Raw genomic sequence first — 19,738 nt, 5'->3', positions numbered from 1 at the left:
TCAACATAATGTCTTGTCCAACACCTTGTTCTAGCCAAAGCATTGTAACTCACCTACTTCCCCAGCTGTTTATAACTCAGGACTCAGGTACTGGTGGATCTTTCTGTCAGCTTCCAGGTTTTAGTGTCCCAGCTGAACACTCTGCAGCTGCTCCCATGGGCACATCCCTGACCGGCAACTGCTTCCAGAGAGAACTTTCCCTCCGAAGGGTAAGGACACTGGGCAACTCATGAGCCCCAGGGGATGATTCATACATCCCACAAGCAGAAGTCGTCTGCTAGAGCCAACATGACCTTGAGGGAGACCTGAGACTTAGCCACCTTTAATTCTGCTGCCTTAATAACAGCCATAAACCTGAAGTGTAACTCAATGGACTGCTTCAGTTCAGCAGAGACACATAAGCTAAAGAAGCAGGTACTGTATCAGATCGAGGGAAAAAAGGTAAGTAGATTTATTTAAGTGAAATAAAAACCAGAGCTACAGCTGGTGAAGTCTTACATGTGAGAGGTATTTTAGTGTCAGAAATATCACAGCTGAGACCTAGTCAGACAAGCCTATTGCATGTTGATGGGCAGGGAACTCTGCTCCATGCACATTTCCTTTTCCTTCAACACCTTTCTGAATTTAGTCCTTTCAGTTTAGGAGTGACCAGTCTAATACCACGGCACCCTCCATAAGAAATCTTTTATATATACTTTTTATCTATAACATTTTCACACAGTTCAGCTGAATTACTAGGTTAAAATAAGTAATCTTATCCAATTACAAAGTTCATTCTTTTCTTAATAGTTCTGCCATTACATTCCGCAAAAATAACTCGGTAAAACGTGGGTGAAGAGAGACAAAAACTGAAGAAAACTGGACAGAAGTTTCAGCTGGGTAACAACACAACCAGCACACGCCTCAATAGATCAGCCGCTCTCCCTGGGTATTTTGAGAAAGGACAGCAGGATTGATCCCACCGCTTGCTCTAACTAAAACAGAAACACCACCCCCGCTGCCAAATAATAATCCAAACAGTAAAAAAAAAAAAAAAAAGGCAGCCGACATGAAACTTTCAGGGTTTGTTTCTTTCCTAAAATGCAAATAATAGATTTGCATAGCTTAAGGCAGAGTCTACCCGCAAAGCCATTGTTCCTCCCCCGAGGCCTTCGGCATTTTCAAGGAGGAGTTCACTTTCAGTACCCTCGCCAGAAGCAATCCTTGATCCGAACCTGGTGACCGGCAGCCATGGCAGAGCGGTGGGATTACCCGACCCAAGCAATTCAGCAGAAGCCACGAATCTCCCCTCTGATTTTACTTACGGGCCGCCGTCAGCTGTGCCGGGAGGCTCCCCCTGCGCGGGGCTGTCCTGCCCGCATGAGCCCAGGGTGCCGCAGCCCCGCTCTGCCCAGCCCCGGGGCACCGGGCCCCGCCGCCCCTTGTCCCCTACCTCCCCATCCCCCTTCCCGCGCTCGCCTCCCGCCCGCGGGCGGCCCCGCGGCGGCTCCGCCCCGGCCTGCGAGCCGAGCTGCTCCGGGAGGCCGGGGGAACACCGGCGGCTCCCCCGCCCCGCGCCCGCCAGGAGCAGCCGGGGAAATTCGGGCGGCCCCTTCCCTCCCTGACGGCCTCCCCGCGGAGCCGCCTACCTGTGTGCGGAGGCGCCCGGCTGCCCGCCGGAGCCTCACGTGCTCGCCGCCGCCCGCCGGGGCGACAGCCGGCCCCGCATGCGGGCCGGGCAGCGCCTCAGGCCGGCCTCGCCCCCGGCCGCCCGCCCGCGGCATCAGGCGCGTCCAAGCGCCGCCGGGAGAGCGGGGGGCGGCGGCACTGCGGGTTCTGTCGGGTTCATCCCCACCGGGAAGCGGCTCCCGGCTACACCGCCGTGTTAAGATGTTTTTTTCCCGTGAAATTCCCAGGAATGTCTGGGAAAGGTCTGGGACGTCTCATCTCACCGGCTCTCAAAACCGATTAAAATTGAGTTCTCTTCAAAGGAGGCTTGTAGAGGCAGGCTCCATCCCTCTGGAAATTCAGTTTAATTCCTTGAATGCTTTCACCGAGGAACACGCTGATGCACTGAAATTCTGCCTCTGAATACGCGGTAATTTACACTGAATAACAATGGTTTTGGCAGCTGCTGCCATCAGCATTCGACTGAACGAAATTTTAAAACTGGAAGCATGCATACCAACTCCACATGAGGTTAAAGCTAGACGCTTTCCCGTCTGCAATGACGCAAGAAGATCACGGCACGGTTAAGGCTGGAAGAGCCCCGAGATCCGTGGTGCCCATCCGCGGCACGTCCCCCGACAGCCGAGCCATGTCCCGCGGCAGCGGCGCCGCCGAACTCGGGAACAGGCACCTCCAGCGCGCCCAGTCCCAGGGCTTCGGGCACCATCTACGAGATCCACTCAGCCTGCCCAGGGTTTACAGAGCTGTGCTTGACAAAGCAGGAGTGTTCACTTACCGGTTGTTGTCAGAGTAGCTTATTTTATCCTTAAATCATCCCAGAGAGGAGGCCGGAACTCGTCGCTTCTGCTCAGAGCCGCCCGGGTTGTTGCTGCAGCCTGGGGCAGGTCCAGTGCGGTTCCCGCACGGTGCTGCTTAGGACAGGTTTCAAGAGGAGGGCTTGGTCAGCTGAGCCCCATCTACAAGAGAAAACGTAGGAGGAAGCACGTTGTGTGCTTGGACACAAATGTTTAGGTTAAGCCCGCTGAAATTCCTCCTCCATTTATACCAAAGCCCACCAGGGGGTGGAGACACTCACTTGAAGAGAGATGAAGGGGGGCTACGTCTTCCCCTCGGAAAGGAACCTGTCTTTTCTGGGCGCCTTCTGTGCGGAGCCGCAGACGCCGTTCTTCCTCCTTCTCCCGCTCCCCGCCCCGACAGGCCCAGAGGGGGCGGGAGACCCGCAAAGCCTCCAGGAATTCCCATCTAATTAAGGAACTAATCGTCACCGCGTGTCTGTCGAGGGGGGTTGGATCCTGCAGGGACAGGATTCTCCCTCCCCAAGTACTTTTGCCCCTGCCGAAGCCCAGGGAAAGCCGTCAGGGGAAGAACTACCGAGGAGCTGCTGCCAGGAGCAAGATGAAGCAGCACCCAAGGCAGGCGGTAGTCACTGGGCGCTTGGAAAATCTCTCCCTGCCTCACCCTTTGGGGCTGGACCTTGCTATTTCAAAAGAAAATAAATAATTCTGCCTCTGATAAAGGGGATGAAAAAATGAGTTTGTTTGGAATCCTGTGCTGCATCAATGCTGTATTTTGCCCAGAGGAGTGTATCATGCTAGAAGAAATCTGAGGGATTGTTAATAATTTAATTGTCCTCTCCTGTTTCTATCTCTACGATCCTGACTGCTTCCAACCTGAAAATTTTCTGTATGATGCTTCAGTGAACTCACAGTATGTTTTTCGCATTGTATCAGAACAAGATGCTCCCTTGGTTGGAAAAGCAGCTCCTGTTTTTTGATGGCTGTCACTGGGAATGACCAGAGGTGGATTCTGCTCTCAGCAGCAGTTTTATTACGTGTACACACAGCCTAAGTGTACACATAATAAAAATAATAGATTGAAAGCTGGGAGATTTTATCTATTCTCCAGGGACTATTCCAGTCTTTAGCCTGCCGAGATGACTTTCAGTGTGTTCTGGGCTGGGAACCAAAGTTCAGTCCTCTGTAATTTGTCTTCCCTTGAGCTGAAAATACCTTAGTACTTTTCCACCTCTCCCAAGAGATTCCTCAGGTCTTGACCCTTCACATCCTGCCCTTTACAAAACCAAGCTTCTTCCAAGTATATGGCTAAATTATGTGTCTTCTAAAGTTTCTTTATTTAACTCTCCTGTATCTCTTTCTCATTAGCTGTCAGCTTTTCAGTTCTTACCCTTCAGTTCACCTAGGTACCATAGCCACACAACCATTTTTTTAAAAAAAATCATTAAGGTTGCACAACAAAGGAGTCAGGATCAGGATATATTAGAAGACTGATTTTGTGACTTCATGTCAGTCCCCCTGCTCATATGTTTCAGGACATTCTTAAATTATGTAGTCCAGTATTATTTTGTTCTGGCCTTGCTTTATTTTGCAAGGTCTTGCCTTTGTTTAGGATACAGGATGGACTTTCAGGATGTGCCAGATTTTTGCAGAACAAGATATTGGGACTATTCACCAGAGCAGAGTGTAGGAAACCTTGAGGAAATGGATGCTATTCCTGCCTCTGTTCCAGACAGGATGTGTGTGCTGCAGCTGCATCTTTTGTGCATGAGTTCATGGGCATGAGCTTATTTCAGGCTGGCTAAGGTGGGCATTGGTACCAGTCCAGCAGGAATCTCTGGGCAGGCTGAGGGGCACAGGAGGAGGAACACGAACGTGCTGTGGGCAGGGCTTGAGGGCAGAGGCCAGCTCAAGCTACCCGTGCACCTCTGAAGCAGCTAGACACATGCAGTGTTCATTCCTGTGGTGGTGCCGTGTGGCGACTTAGAAGTCATTTGATTTTACAGCTGACTGCAAGTTAAGCGTTTGCCAGTTTCTCGGAGTCTTGCGTGAGGCATCTAACTCTAGGAAGAGCTGGGTGTGGACAATTGCAGCCCAAAGTCCATAGGAGATACAGTTCACCCACAGTTCTGTTCCATTAAAGGCAGTGTGTGAAAGAAATACAAAGAATTACACCTAAGGTAGCTGGATATGTCTTTATCTGGAGTAAACTGCACTATATTGGTCAAGTAATGTAATAATCTAACCTGCAAGAATGTAGTTTCACTTTGGTTTCTTCTGGCAATTGTAGCTGTCCCACACTAGCAAAAGAATGAAAGCTTGTGTTCGTTGAGCTAAATGTTGAGCTAAATTCAAGGATTCAAATGGCAATTTGAATAATTAATATAGTGCAAAAAAAGTTTGGTTCCTAGTTGTTTTCTAAATAATCTATACAAGCAAGAAATTAGTAACTAATCTGCAACTCAGTGAATTTTTGGGCACAAAGTACAAGGAAAATATGAGGAATCATTGGGATATAGTCTACTGCAAACAAATTATTTGACAACAATAGGAATCTTTCAAAGTGCTTTTGAAATGGATGACTACCAGGAAGTCAAATGAATGTCCTGCAAGCAAATACAATGCATGTGACCAAAAAATCAACACTCCTGAGACACAAACCTCTCCCCAAACCAATCAAAAAACCCCATAAACCTTTAAATGTAAAGCAGTAACTTTAAATTAAATCTGAATAAAATACAGTCATATTTTAGTTCCAGGAGAAACCATGTACCTCCTAAGACATTATTAAACTAAGAAAATGTTGTTAGCTCTATCCCAGCTTGCAAAATCAGAGGAAAATAAAGAGGAAAATTACAGGAAATAGAATGGAAAACTGTTGAACATGGGAAAATTCAAAACTGGAGAGAAGAAGGAATAAAGAGAATGGAAAGTTGCAGCATCACAAAAGTGATTTCCCCATCAATCCAATAAAAAGATGACTAATCAAGCTGTGTGTAGGCAATGCACCGTATCTATCATACACTTCTGGTCTTAGAACTAAAATGCAACAGAACTGTCACCCTTCATAATTACTTTGGGAGATTAATGCTATTCTGGAAATACAGACTGTCACAACATCTTTGTAGGTGCCTTCCAACTCAGAATATTCTGTGATTCTGGGATCTCTTCTCCACCCATCTTCTGGCTTTACTGCCTACCATCACAGTCTGATCCCAATCTTTATGTTGCACCATGAGAACTGCCCTGAGTCCCACACATGCCCAAATCTCTGCTATTGAGCTCCAAACCTGTCTCAGCACAACTCTGTTTCGTACAGGTTCTCTCAGCTCCCTTGCCGAGGTGCTCGGGGCTGCCCCCAGGTGCTCTTCACTGCATTTACAGTTCCAGCTGTAGTGAGCACCAATCCTTACATAGCTTTAGTCATCAATCTGTGGTTGCATGGTATTTCTTCCAGAGACTCTTTGCCAGGAGACAACTTGCTGAAGCCTGTCCCACGAGCTTTAAAGAATCTGGTTAGTGGCTGTAGCACATCTCATCAGAACCCACAGTGTCTGTCAGGAGCTCACAGCGTGCAACCCCCAAATGGTTTGAGGTCACTTTTCCAAGACCTGGTCAACCAAAGAACTACATTAGGCTGTGACTGCTTTCTCAGTCCCCAGGGCGTGCCTTTTCTGGGAATTGCAGAGTGCTTTCTCCTGCCCTGGGCTGTGCAGTGCTCCTCTACACGATCTGGGAGACAGGACACCAGCAAACAAAACATGATGGCAGGAAATGTCATGGAGGTGACCCAGGTAGGCTTAGACAGCCTCCCTTTATTTTTACTCCAGTAAAATGCAGTCTGGGGTGGATGAGCACATTAGGAAGTGCTGTTTGCCAACCAAAGTGAAGCCTTTAATGCACGTGTTTATATGTGGGCATCTACAAACCCATAAAGAAATACATTATCTAATAGGCACTAGGCATTCTTCTGCTTCATTAGGCATATGCAGAGGAAGAAATAGGTCAAAGTACACCCACTTAAAGAGCATTGCAAACAAAACAATGGAAAAGGGAAAAGGGTTTGAAAAATTACAGAAAGCGTGTCCTGAGCAGCTTGTGGTTTTCACCAGGTCAAGAGCAACATTAAACCTCAGGTTTCACCCCACCAGTGGTTCTCTTGTTTCCATTTAATTACAGTGTCATATAGAACTCAGGTTCTCCACTTGTCCCTTCCTCTTCCCAATGGATGTCATTATACTGAGTGACTCTACCTCTAGGCCTGTCCATGGGTAACCCAAATTGGAGCTTCATGGCGCCAAAAGCAGCAAAGCAGGCAAGAGCTGCTGCGTCCTCCCCTGACAGGAGACAAACCTCTCAAGATGCAGTTCTCCTACCCATCTGCCTGGGACACAGCAGTCTCGTCCCTGAGGCTTGCAGGCATGCAGTGGACTGCTGTTCCCAGAGGATGTCAGCTGTGGCATCTGGCACAAGGGAAATCTGGGAAAAGGAGAGATGTGGAGGGGTGCATGGGAGAGAGAACCAGCTGAGAAAGGTGGCAGGGCAGTGGCAGACTTACTTGCAGACTGCTTCTAGGTCACAGCCACAGTGCCAAATGCAGGAGGGCACTGAGCTCAGAACAAGAAGTGCCTGATCCTGTGGCTCTGGGTCCCTACCCCCTTGGCTTGTGTGCTCAGATGACTGACATAAGCTGCTTCTGGAAGATGAAATCCTTGCTGTTGTATGATAGCTCTGTCAGTCCTACAGCACCATGCCAGGACTGACTCTCCTTGTCTCCTTTCCAAGGAGAGGCCTGCATGTAAGATGCCTTTGCCATTTAAAGCTCAGCTTAATGCCCAGTTTTTTTCTCTGTGCACTTTATGAAAAAGACTTCCCTGTTTTTCCTGCTGGCTCCCCATAGCACAGCTTCTGATTCTGGCCTTCAGACCCCCAAGTTTTTGTCCTGTGTCCTGATGGCTTCACCTGTACAGCCAAGTCCTTATTACACATGCTCAGACAGCTACTGCAGCTCTCAGATATATAACCTTTCCAGTTCAAACTTTTGGCCCACTTCTTTGGCCAGTGTTAACTGGCCTGGATTTCTTTACTGGTTTGCTGCCAAAGATCTGGGAACGGGTGCACAGTTTTTCTGGCAGGTACTCTTCAGACTGGTCTTGAAAATATGATGTAGCAAGTCAATACACAAAACAGGGTTATAAAAGCAATACAAATAGCTATTCCTAGATTCCAGAGAGAAGGAGAGTGAGAAGTTAGGTGAGCCTCTGTAAGTCAGAAATGTTATGACAAACTGCTAGAAGCCTTGTCTTATGTGAACAGAGTTCTAATTTCAATGGGACACAGACACATGCTGAGGAAAGTGCTTTTCATGTTTCTTACTTTTAAGACTTTAAGTTGCACTCTAATTCTTAGATGTAGGCAAAACGTGTGAAAGTTTAAATGCATTTCTTTCCATGACTGACTTACCTGCTTACAACTCCTGCCAGGTAATGCCCATGGCTAGTGAGCAAATGGTCACTTGCCAGTTTGGAAGAATCAGTAGGAACCCACACAAAACTGGGCTGGTGGCACAGGAGAAAGAATCCTCCCTTCATGACACCCCAAGCTGAACAGAGCAATCCTATGGCAGAAAGGGCTGCTTAGTCTCTGTAACTCAGGAGAACAATAGCTCATGGATCAGACTTTTCTTTTTTACTGCTCTGCTCCTGTTCCAAGTCCAAGTTCCAAGGAAGCTAGACCTCACCCATGATCAATAGGCCAATACCCAAGCCATGTGCAATCTTAGTACAATACTCCTTCCATTTCACTGTTTAGCCATTTCATCATGCAAGTAGAAAACATCAACTGATCTTTATACTTCATTAAAAGCCATCAGTTAACTCACTGTCATTTAATCATAAAGTTCCCTATTGTATGGAAACAGGAAGCTCCACTTCCAACAGCTCAAGCCACCTGCTCACAGCCTCTGGGTTTTTTTTTAGGGAGTGGTTGTTTTGATTTGGACACATCATTGAAACCTGGCCTTTCTTGTCTGCAGCTAAAATATAATGGTGCAAGAAAAGGTCTGTCACTGAAATGTTATTATAGAAACACTACTGGGAATTGTGCCATGGCCAATTTTAACTTCCCAGATACTATTTGGGAAACAAATGCTTCTAATAATAAAATTTGGCCCAGCTAGCCATGTGTGTGATAGCTGCCAGATTCCTTCTCAGTAATCACTGAGACAAAAAGAGACAACCTCAAATTAGTAAGTAATGAAGACACTTAAAAAGAACTGGTCATAGAAAACTGCATTAGGCTGAGTACTCAGCAACTGTTTCCATATCCATGGACAGAAAAACAAAAGCAAAGGGCAAACAGTCAGATTAAGGAAACTCATGAGCAAATTCACCTGGACTGAAGAGCTGGAAGACTTGACAGTGGAGGATGATTAGAATAGATCTAGATGAAAGATGCAAAAACTCTCCCAATGCATATGTTCCCAGCAAGAAAAAAATCGTACTCGGAAGCACTTTAGACCTGAATAAATAGGGGAAAAAACCCACTTCACAGAGGTTCTTAGAAGTCAGAAATAGTAAACAATCCTGGTCAACAAAGATAGCTTTTGAGTAGAGATGTATAGGATTAAGGCCGGTTTTGTCAAAAGTCAAATGAGCTGGAACATGCAAAAGATGGTTGAAGTAAACAAGAAATAAATCTTCAACCACTCACAGAAAAGGAGAACATGGCTTAGATAGTATTTCCCTGGTGGATGCAGGGAAGCAGCAATGCAAGTGTACAAAACTCTCTGTGGTGCTTCCCCCAGAGCACAGTGTATGATCTGTGCTCTCACACAGAAGAAAGCAAGCAGTTCTGGAGAAGATACGGAGAAGGGTTACACCAAGCATGGACAGTCTGTCTTGTGAGAGCAGCTAAACAATGCTGGCAGGAGAACAAAGGGATACAAACTGGCTGTGAATTTAACAAATTCCTTGCCATAGCAGAAACCTGCTGAATTGTTGGTACCCTTGCCATGCTTTCTGCTCCTCTGTCTGTGGCACATTATCCTGTGGTTCTTGGGTCTTTTTCTACAACCCTCAAGTTTGTTGTAAAGCACTTGAAAAGGCTTTTGGCACAACAGAAACTGGTGGGGTATGAAGATGTTTTATGGACATTTTTGAACCACAGACTCACTGTGCAAAGTTGCATGGCCATGCCTCATTAGGGTGGGGTTCATGCAATAGAACTGGCACCATTTGAAGCCAAATGCATTTCACCTTTCTCTTTCTTCTCTTAAAACCATGGAAGGGCTAAGTCAGAATACTTAAAAATACACACAAAAAAGGAGCTTTTTGTAACCAGACAGTTCTCATAGTAACACAGCTGATAAAAGGCTGCAAACTCACACCTTCTCTTACAGAAATATAACCAAATTAGGCACCTTTCAATTATATTACCCTCTTCCTGGCCCAGAAGATGTTTGCAGCATTACTTGTGCTTTTGAGCTGGTTGCTGAACTTGGTATGACCGTGTGGAAGTATCTTATCTCCAGCAAGTACAAGTGAAGCCCAGCTGTCATTGCAACAGAAGCAGTGAAAACCAGGCAGTGCCCTTCTAATTATTCACAGCTAAAAGCAGAATCCACCTCATTGTCTGTTTTAACAAGCACTTTTTTTTTCTTCTGAACATTCTCTTTGGGTTTGTTAATTTTGTTTCTTTTCTTCTTTTCTGTTTTAGTAATTGGGAAGTTCAGTTTTCTTCTCACTTTCCTGTGAATCTGCTCTGAACCAGAGTAGATTCTTGCCCTGCAGGCATATAGGAAGAAGGAAAAGATAATTATAGAATAAATTACCTGTGACAAATAGCTTCTTCACTTTGCCAGTTTATGCAGCTGTCCCAAGAGCTAGACCAATTTGGGTAGCACAATATTTGGGATGGTCAGAAGTCTCTATTTAAATCAACTCTGATGTACATCTGTGATAGTTATTTCAAAATAATTCCACCTGAATAAATAGCTCTGTTAAGGATTTCCCATTACTATGCTTGGTAGAAGCTGCCAGGAATTAGCCTTGTACCCCCACAGCAAACAAAGACAACTTTGGTGGAGTGTTGCCAGAAAGATTTGCTCAAATATATACTTAGAGCTGAATTGATAAACCAGAGAATGCTTTATAAAGTGAACATCTCCCTTTAGGTGACAGAAAGTTTAATCCAAAGTCAACAGTAAAGTCCACATTCCACAAGTAGATATGCTCTTGTAACTCTTATCATGTTGAAGAGTCATGACCATGAACATGACAATTACCCCACTACTATTGTGCCACTGTTGCTAGCAAAAAATCACAATCAGTGATTTACAACAGAGCATAACAGAGATCATGATAGAGCAATTTGAGAGCAGAATCTGAATCATTGATGCCGCAAGTTAAAAGGTCGACTTTATTGGAGAGAAGGGTCCTGTGACCTTTGCAGAAGAATCCAGTAGCACAGGATGCTAACAGTGCAGAAGTTACATGCCTTTCATTCTTTGACAGAAGCAGAGATGGTCTTTGCAGAAGTCGTGCCAAGGATTAAGGACTTACTTTAAGAAAGAAGAGGACTCATAAGATTTTACTTTGTCCAGGCTGAGCTTTTTTGCCTTTACCTTTTCCAGTTTTCTACTCCAACAGGATGATCTTCTTCTGTTCATTCAGTGTTTATTCACTGCTTGTGACTGTTTCAGCATGGTAGGTAACACAGCCTGCTTTCTGAACAGGTTTTGTTCCATCTAAAATGTCTGCAAAGTGGATGACTACAAAAATATTAACTATCACTTGTTACTAGAACTTGCCTGATTACTTTAGATTATCTTAAGATTTATCTACATGTCTTTCAGTGTTAAGAAGCTTCTGCAAAGTGAATGCAAATACATGATGTCATGTGCCATTCTAAGTGGAAACTTATTGCTTTTTACAAACAAAAAAGATGTTTTGTTTGGCCTCTTCAAAACGCATACTCAGTCATGTCTTGAACCAAGACAGCAAACTGCTCCCACATAAATGATGACATATATCTTGATTTTCTTGCCTACTTCAAGACCAGTAGGCAAAGACAGAGGAAGAAGACAAGGCTATATGAAGGGAAAGAAAAAGGATGACTTAAGAAAACCCCATAACTGTTGAAAAGGGGTTGGTTTCTTTGAAACTACACAGTTTTAGTTAATTTTTTAAACAAACATTATCTGTTTTTTTGACAGTATCTTCTATCTATGTCCAAAGTGCCTGGAAAAAGAGGGTTTGGCCCAACACTGCAGTTCGGTTCAGACACGTCAGGATTCAGATCTGTCTTCAGTTGCTGCGATCAGTGTGTTCTGTGGGCAACTGTCAGCTGACTGTGAAAGCATCTCAGAGCTTAGGAATAAGAAGATCAGCACAAGCTGTAGCTGAAAAATGAAGGAAGGGAATCAGTTTAGTTTTAAGCTGGTACAGATGTGATGTCACTGTGAGGCACCAAGAGGCAGAAAATCCATATGAAAACTTGTATTAGCTGCATCTGACTCTGCAGCCAGTCACTGCTGCCAATGTTCCCTGGGATGTTCAGCTACTGATATGCAGACTGCTTGCTTTCCCTCATCTACTGTTATAGTTGTTAGCTAACTTTTAACAAATACTTTTAAAATCAAAGTCAAGGGGCACTTTTCCCTTGGGATCCTGCTTGAACTCCTGCTGATTAACTCATTACGATTCTCCTAAGTTCAACAGACAGACTCTGGGGAGTGTCTCAGGGTGTGTCTTCCAGTGTCTTGGCCTGCAGTCAGCCTCTTTAGCAGATTTTGTTTTCTTTCAAAGTCAGGAATATTAGGAGCCCAGCAGATCCTGGCAGCCCTCCGGGGAAGGAGTGTCCAGGATTTTCAGATTCCTTGCCCCCAGTAGTCTAGAAATCAAACAATCTCAGACGCTCCCCTCCCTCTCCTGCTATCCCACTGCATGGGGTGAAAGGGAAGGAACAAACAAGCCCCAGTTTCTATGGCAGACCCAGAGACTTTTGAAATTGGAGGACTCCATTTCCTTATCTCCCCCAGTTCCAATTTGTTGAAATCAGCAAGCCAACATTTTTCAGATTGCTGTTATGTAGAGAGCTTAGCAATTATCTTTCAATGCAGTCTGGAATTAAAACAGAAATGTTGATTTTCAGAATCATCTGTGATGGGAATTGACTGTTCTCTCTTCCTGCTTCTGGTTCAGGAAGCATCAGAATTGTGTCTTTGGAAAGACAGACAGGCAAATACATGTCTGAAAAAGAGATAATTAACAACTGTCTGCAGATATTGCAGTGGCAAGTTTGAAGAGGAAAAGCCTCCTATTAATTTAAAATTTGATTTTAAAAAAATATGCATTTCCAAAAACATTTTCCTCAGGAATAAAAGATATTTAAAGGAAAAAAAATTATTAAAACTACAGTCAGAAAATAGCATGTGGAGATTTTCAAAACTATATCTAGTATGACCACTGGTACAGCTCATTTCACCTTATTACTTTAGCACTTTTTTAGGGCTCAGTTTTACTGAGAATGTTAGAGTTGACTGTTTGGCTATTGAGCTGGTTAGACTGAGAAAAACCAACTTTTCCTAAACAACAGGAGGAAAAAGAATGTAAAACAACAACCAACCCATACCTTTGACTAGGAAAGAATTTTTTAAACTCAAACACCATAAACTGGAATTCAACGGAGGTGTAATCAGAGGAATTACTCTACCAGCATCTTTAAGATAAAGTGTATCTACAGTCCTCAGAGGCAACAAAGAGACAGCCAAGATGATATAAATACTGAGCAAACAAACAAAATGCAGGCTTGACCATCCTGGTATTTGGCTAAAACAATTCTACTCCCATGCATGTGTTTAGATTCTATACTATGAACTTTAGGAAACCTTTCTTTTCTTGCAGAGCAAAAAAATTAAGGATGAAAGATGCCCCACTTTGGAGTAAGCAAACACTTATTTGATCAGTATGTTTGATAGTTATGCCTGCAGAAAAGGAACAGACATTGCAATTACCAATGTAAAGAGAAATGTAAAACCATCATTGGACTTTTCTTCCCCACCCTAGTTTATAAAGCAATTCTTACTGTAATTGGTTCTTACTTTCAGTTAAAGAAGCTGCTTTTTTTGACAAAATTGGTACAGGTTTCTTTGCAGGTTTCACCTATGCAGGGTAGTGAGGCTCGCACTTACCTGGGTTGATGAGTATGCTTTATCGACTGTGGAGATAAAATGGTCATGATACAACAGTGTTAAAATGACAAAACTTAGTATGATCAGTTGTCAATAACAAATCTCCCAAAAATTTATTATGTAAACAGTAAAAGACCTGAACCTAATTATCAGAACTAACAGCACAGTTTTAGACTCATGAAATATGTTTGCTAAGTTCATCTGTTTGTCCTGTTCTTCTGTTGCCTACAAGAAAATCTTGATTCTGTAAATTTGCTAACTTGTAATTACTTACAGTATTTACTCATGATTAATTGTAGCACTTTTTTTAGAAAAACTTACAGGTGAATTTGCAGCATCTTGATCCAAAATTCCTTTCAGTTGGCTTGTAAGAATGTAATCACTAAAAAAAAATATTAACAACAAACCCCCAAAACACCAAGGGAAACAAGCTCAGTATTTAGTTAGAGTTTTGCTCAAAAATAGACCTTGACTTCTTAGAATACTGTAACATTTGCAGAGAGAGTTCACTTGGGATAGTATAAGAAATGTTTTGTGGCATGCAGGTAGGCATGGGTACTGCTGGAGTGGGGAGGTGCCAAGTACTAAGAGGGAGTTCACCAGTGAAACTTGGGAACAGCAAAGGACGTGACTCAGATTTTCAAGAGCTGCCAAACATTTGTAGAAAAGCATTGCTAGGGTGACCTACCAAGCGTTTGTCACACTCCCTAAAGTCCTGAGAAGGAAATCACTGAAAACACTGTGAATGTAAATAGCTACAGAACCAGTCCAAGTTTTCAGTGTTTGAGTAACTCAATGAGTGTGAAGCCGCACGAATGATCCCTACAAATGAAAACACCTTCAGAAAACAAGTGCGGTCTGGTCTGTGCCACTTGACCCAGCTGGCTGCAAATACCAACACTGAGAGCCCATAAATACGATCTCCAGAACACCAGCAGCTTTTAGAGTGCTTCTTGTCAGGTGTCCCCACACACACCTCAAGAAAGGAGGAACTCCAATGAACCAAAAAGAAAAAAGAAAAAAAGAAAGGCAGATAATTGGTCTCTCTCTTGTAGCCTTGGTCCACTGGTTGGTCAGCACAGCTTCACAACCCAGGTGTATCTGTTTGAGCTTGGATCTCCCAGGAATGTCCACAGCAGGTGGCTGATCAACTCTACTGAATAGCTGAGGTTTAAAGGAACTAACAGAGGCAGAACTTAATAGTCCTGGCTGTTAACATTCACCCATGGAGTGGAGGTTCTGAAGGTTTCTACCCAGGAAGTGGCCACCTTTAAGAAAGAGTTATCTGGAAAAGTCTTAAGCTCTTCTTGATCTGTTTCATCTCCTGGATCATGCTTTACCTCTCTGTAATAAAGCCACAAGACACAATCATGGGACACAGTCAAACACGCACTTAAGGAACCACGCACACACAGTATTCCCTCTCCTCTCTTCATTATGGCCATTTTGGGTCTTAAATTAGATCTCTTGGTTAAGGTACAGCTGGAACGATGCAAATTTCTTAGCAGTTGAAGAGAAAATGAACAGAGAAGTCTGGTAAAGCTATTCTAGCTACTCCAGAAATGAAAAACCACTCTCACTCTGCACCAATTTGTTTAAATTTGTGATTTCTGTATTTACTCACAGAAGAGAAAATGCCTTTTCAGCAGGCATCCACACAGAAAATAGTTCTCTTTCATATTCATGTTTTCTTTCATATTTTCTTGCCAAGCTTCCTCCTTTCTGTTCTGCACTAAAGAATGCCCATTCCCATTCTTGAGCTTTTCTCCTCAAGTCTCTTACCCTCTTTTCTTTTTCCTCCCTATGAAAAGAATAATATGTGCACAAAAGACTTCTTCTTCAGTCTTCCTTTCAGCAGCCACATCCCTGATTTCTGTTCAATTCTTCGATCACTTGGAAAGAGACTCCCCGATCCCAGGATCTGCCTTCCAAAAAAGCCCATTGATACAAAAGAGAAAAATACCCTAAAGAATTCTGAAAATGCTTTTGTTGTATGGTACAGAATCTGTGAGCCTGATCCAAAACACTGAAGGCCTCCTGAAAGCCACTAAAACACTTACCCTGATTTGGACTGAAAGTTAGGTTTTACAAAGGGGAACAAAATAAGAAGCCTTCTACAGACCAGCTCTTCTGGGAGTCAGTGAGCAGAAAGCTTGGGTTGCTGCACCCCTGTGTAAACAGTTCCTGCTGGAAGAAGGATCAGGTTGTGGGGTTGGAAAAGGAAAAAAAACTTATTTTGAGGTAGCTAGCTGTTCCCAAAGCCAATGAGTGAGAATATCTGTCTTTGCACAGTTGTCCTAATCTATTGCTGATTTTGCTGGCATTCTTTCCATTTTGATCAAGGTAATTTTCCTCAAGGCCTAATTGGGAAAAGATTACTTCTTTATGCATGTATTTACCTTCAGAATCTCAACAATGATCCTCATGCTCCATAGAAGAGGACAGCTGGCCAGGCTTTGTGTCTACCCACTCAAACTCTTTTCTCTGACTTGGTTGTACTGGTTTAGCTGAAGTAGACTGACAATCTGAAATTAAATTAACCACAGACAATAGACTGAACTAGTTTCAGCTGTTGATGACTTAGGAAAAATACCCACAAACAGTACATACATTGATTAAAATAAATAGATTGAGTCAAACTAATGCAACTGTCTTGATCATCTTCCTCTTGGTGTCTCAATCCAACCTTATTTAAGAAGGGCCATGACATATGCTTTCTTCTGGAAAAATGCAGGCAGAACAATTGCCTCAGAAGACTTTTCTAATTAGAGTCCAGGTGGTGATCACCTGAAAAAAGATCACAAGGTGGAATTAAAAGAGATATCCGGCATAAAAGCTGCTATACTTGAAGCCTAACACTGCTCAGTAAAGCAGTGCTTTTGTGTAATTTCATTGCTTGGGATTATGCACTCGCTGCAATATGTCGGCCAGACTGCTGGTGAAAATATTTAATGATGTTTCCTTCTGGTCTAGGCACTTTCCAGACTGCATCAATAAAAACTAAATAATGCCAGAACTAGAAGAAGGACAACTAGGTGAGTTTAGTATGTCTGGGTTAAAGTAGTTTTCTACTTGAGACCTCATGGTATTATGATAAACACACATGCAACAACAATAAATACACGGTTCTACACAGTTTCTCTATCACCATGTGGTTTCTTGTATTGCCGTATATTATGCTCTGGCCATATGCATGCAGTACATACCAAAAAATCTGGGTTAGTGTACACTAATGACATACCTGATCTGTAGGAGAGTAGAAAGAGTAGAGGGAACACAGGTGGGCTGAAGGAAAAACACAGCGATGGGAAGAGACACAGCAAAGGAAGAAAACGATGACAGGAGGAAAATGTGCATGAACTAAAGATGCTTTAGAAGAATATGACTGAATTAAGAGAATAAAACAGTAAGATAGTCCAGAATTTCTTAAGTAATAATAATTGAACAACTATAAAAATAATAAACACATCACCCAAATGATTACTAGGGCTGGAACTGTCGGTCCAATATGCAGACTTACACAATCCACTTTTCACTTTTGAAAACTTTACCTGGGATACAGGCTGCTTTCTGCTGGCATTCGAAACATCGTGGCTACCTGGTGCTTACTATTTCAGAGAACATTGTGCCACATGGGCTCCTCAGCCCGTAAGGTCCCTACATCACTGCAGATTGCCTATGTGATCCAATGTTATACAGCAATGCATGGGCCAAGATTAGGGTATGTCTTGGAGCACACACATCTCCAGGCTTACACCTGCAAAAGGGAGAACTGAGCCCTCTGTATCTGAACACTTGCAGACACAGGCACGGACCGGTTCCAAAATAGTCACACAGGCTCAAGAATAAAACAACCAGCCCTCTCTCTCTGCTCGCCCATGCATGTAGGCATGAATAAATTGTGAAAAGTCACTGGAACATCTTGCATTCTTTCTAATCCTGACCTTGCTGGGGGCTCTGGTGTGACCTCAAGAAAGTTATGTCTGCTATAACCCTGATTTCAAGTTTTGCCCATCCTTAAAACTGTAGTTTTCTCTATCTTGTTAGCAGTTTCTCTAATTGCTGTTGTTTTCCTTTTGTTCATAAGGAATGAAAGCAATTTGGATTCGTTAACATGCCCTTCAAAAAAGCCCCACCCCAAAACCCCACACTCAAACTCCAAACCCAAGGGGAATCTTCAGAAGGGTTAAGACAGCTATCAGGCCAGTGTAACTTGGGCTGGCTACAGTAGTTAAAGTTTATAGACAAGATCATTGTTGAACAAAAGGGGCTCATCCCGAGTTCTATCTGGAATTGCTGTCTCCACTGTTATTTCAGGTGAATGCCAACATAAATTCATCACATGCCACCTTCTGATGCACAGATGTGTGTTTTAGCTTTTGGACAATGATAAAATAGTGATGTATGCCTACAACTTTAATTTCTATATCAAGAAATAAGGTATATTAGTCTAATTAATTTAGTATCTTCTGATTTGGTTTAACCTGAATACTGGAGAATGGGAGCAAAGCACAGATGCAGTCAGGACACTCCTTTCCTGTACAAGTAAGGCTCACATGGCGCCAAGGCCTGACCTTGAGCTCGGGTGCTTTGGAGTATGTGGCCATTGGCATGACTGGTTGTATCTGACCTGCTGGGAGGTCCACATGTGCTGCCTGCCAGTTCCCTCTGCAAGGCTCAGTGAAGAGGAAATGCTGGCAGAGGCTTTGCATTTTACTATTTAGGCATGTGTGGCTTTTAGGCTACAGCAAGCCCACAAAGGAGATTTTGGAACCAATTCACTCAGGCCCCATTTTTACTATCATGAATGTTGCTGATCACAGAGGAAGACTATCAAGAGTAGATTAAAAAGAGGATGGTCACACACTGTGCAGCCTTATGGTTCTCAGCAACATTCACTTTTAATCTTTTAGAGTCATGAGAGTGCCTGAATCATGGCTGGAATTTTGCAAGTGCTGCTTTGACACACATGTGGCCCTGCAAAGAAACCTGGACGTTTCCTAAAGGAAGCATTCATTCACTCGCATGCTGCTCCAAGAAGTGTTTTATCCCCACATCCTGCAAAATGTGATCTCCCCATGGCTATAGAGATGACTCATTATCATTCCTTGAGATTACAGCAACAAGAGAGTCCATTCATATTCTTAGGAAGAATTACTAGAAATGCCATCTTTCACTGGTGCTGAAAAGCAATTTAAAAGGACAATAATGATACTCCACATTGCTAAATAGTGTAATATCTGCTCTTCTGTCTGAAGACTAACTCATGCAATCACATGATTACACATAACCTTCAGCTGCCTTAGTAAAAGTAGTTTTTCATAAGTCTAAAGATCTAAAGCTGAAAAATCTGACCACCCCCCCCCCCCCGGGCAATATGGCAAATAGAGAAGAACTCTAAGTTGTTATGTATTTTAAATAAATCTTGTGACTTTGAGTGATCTTTGAATGATCTTTGGATGGATGGCTTGGGCAATGTTGCATCTCCTAACCACTCCTTAAACTCTGCTGATAATCTCAGTGCCCAAATACAAAATTTTCAGGCAATCTCATTTTAAGAGTATTGTGTAGAAAAGATTTAACCTCCCAGCATGTTTGCATTGGACCTGGCAGTAGTAGGCCTCATTTCCAACTGCACAGTGCAGAATTGTAATTGCTATTTGAGCAAACAACAGACACTGCATCAATTATTTTCTTTCCATCTCTTTGTTTTTATTTTACTTTATGGGGAAGTGCTGTGTCTAGAACTGAATAATTACTGCAATGGATGGCTTGCTGCTCATATAATGAAGGCTGAGGTCTAGAGGCTCTGAATTTCTATATTCAGCTCTGCAAGATTTCAAAATGATGAAATCAGAAGCAGACAAACCATATTCCTTACTTCTGACTACTGTTAATATGTAGTGTATTACACAGCTCATAGACACTGGATACACTGGATCCAGACCCCTGTAATATTACACACTGCATAAATGCAGAACAGGAAGCCTGGCTCAGTCCCCAGGGACTGCTCAATGACTCAGTCATTTTTGGATACTCGGCTGGCAACACATTCTGCCAGTTCTCAGAAGTCCCAAGGGGAAGA

General features: G+C 43.3%; 1 protein-coding gene across 14 annotated transcripts in view; it reads right to left on the bottom strand.

Moving 5' to 3' along the window:
- Positions 1-14,230, bottom strand: part of ST3GAL6 (ST3 beta-galactoside alpha-2,3-sialyltransferase 6) — a 55,138-nt gene extending 40,908 nt beyond the window's left edge. For 2 of the 14 annotated variants that reach the window (XM_063419964.1, XM_063419968.1), the window contains exon 1: positions 1,629-1,759. Coding sequence is in view for 2 of the 14 variants with exons in the window: in XM_063419953.1 (XP_063276023.1) it covers positions 1,629-1,763 (135 nt within the window). In the remaining 12 variants the exon portion in view is untranslated. Of the gene's footprint in view, positions 1-1,304; positions 1,584-1,628; positions 2,154-2,443; positions 3,492-7,925; positions 8,080-11,085; positions 11,218-13,974 lie in introns of those variants that run through there. The other 12 variants (XM_063419957.1, XM_063419958.1, XM_063419960.1 and 9 more) reach the window with 12 other exon arrangements.
- Between the last annotated feature and the right edge of the window lie 5,508 nt (positions 14,231-19,738).

The sequence above is a fragment of the Prinia subflava genome, chromosome 28 (genome assembly GCF_021018805.1).
Source record: "Prinia subflava isolate CZ2003 ecotype Zambia chromosome 28, Cam_Psub_1.2, whole genome shotgun sequence".
Classification (NCBI taxonomy): Eukaryota; Metazoa; Chordata; class Aves; order Passeriformes; family Cisticolidae; genus Prinia; species Prinia subflava.
The sequence above is the reverse complement of the archived record's forward strand: the minus strand, read 5'-3'. Positions and strand labels throughout refer to the sequence as shown.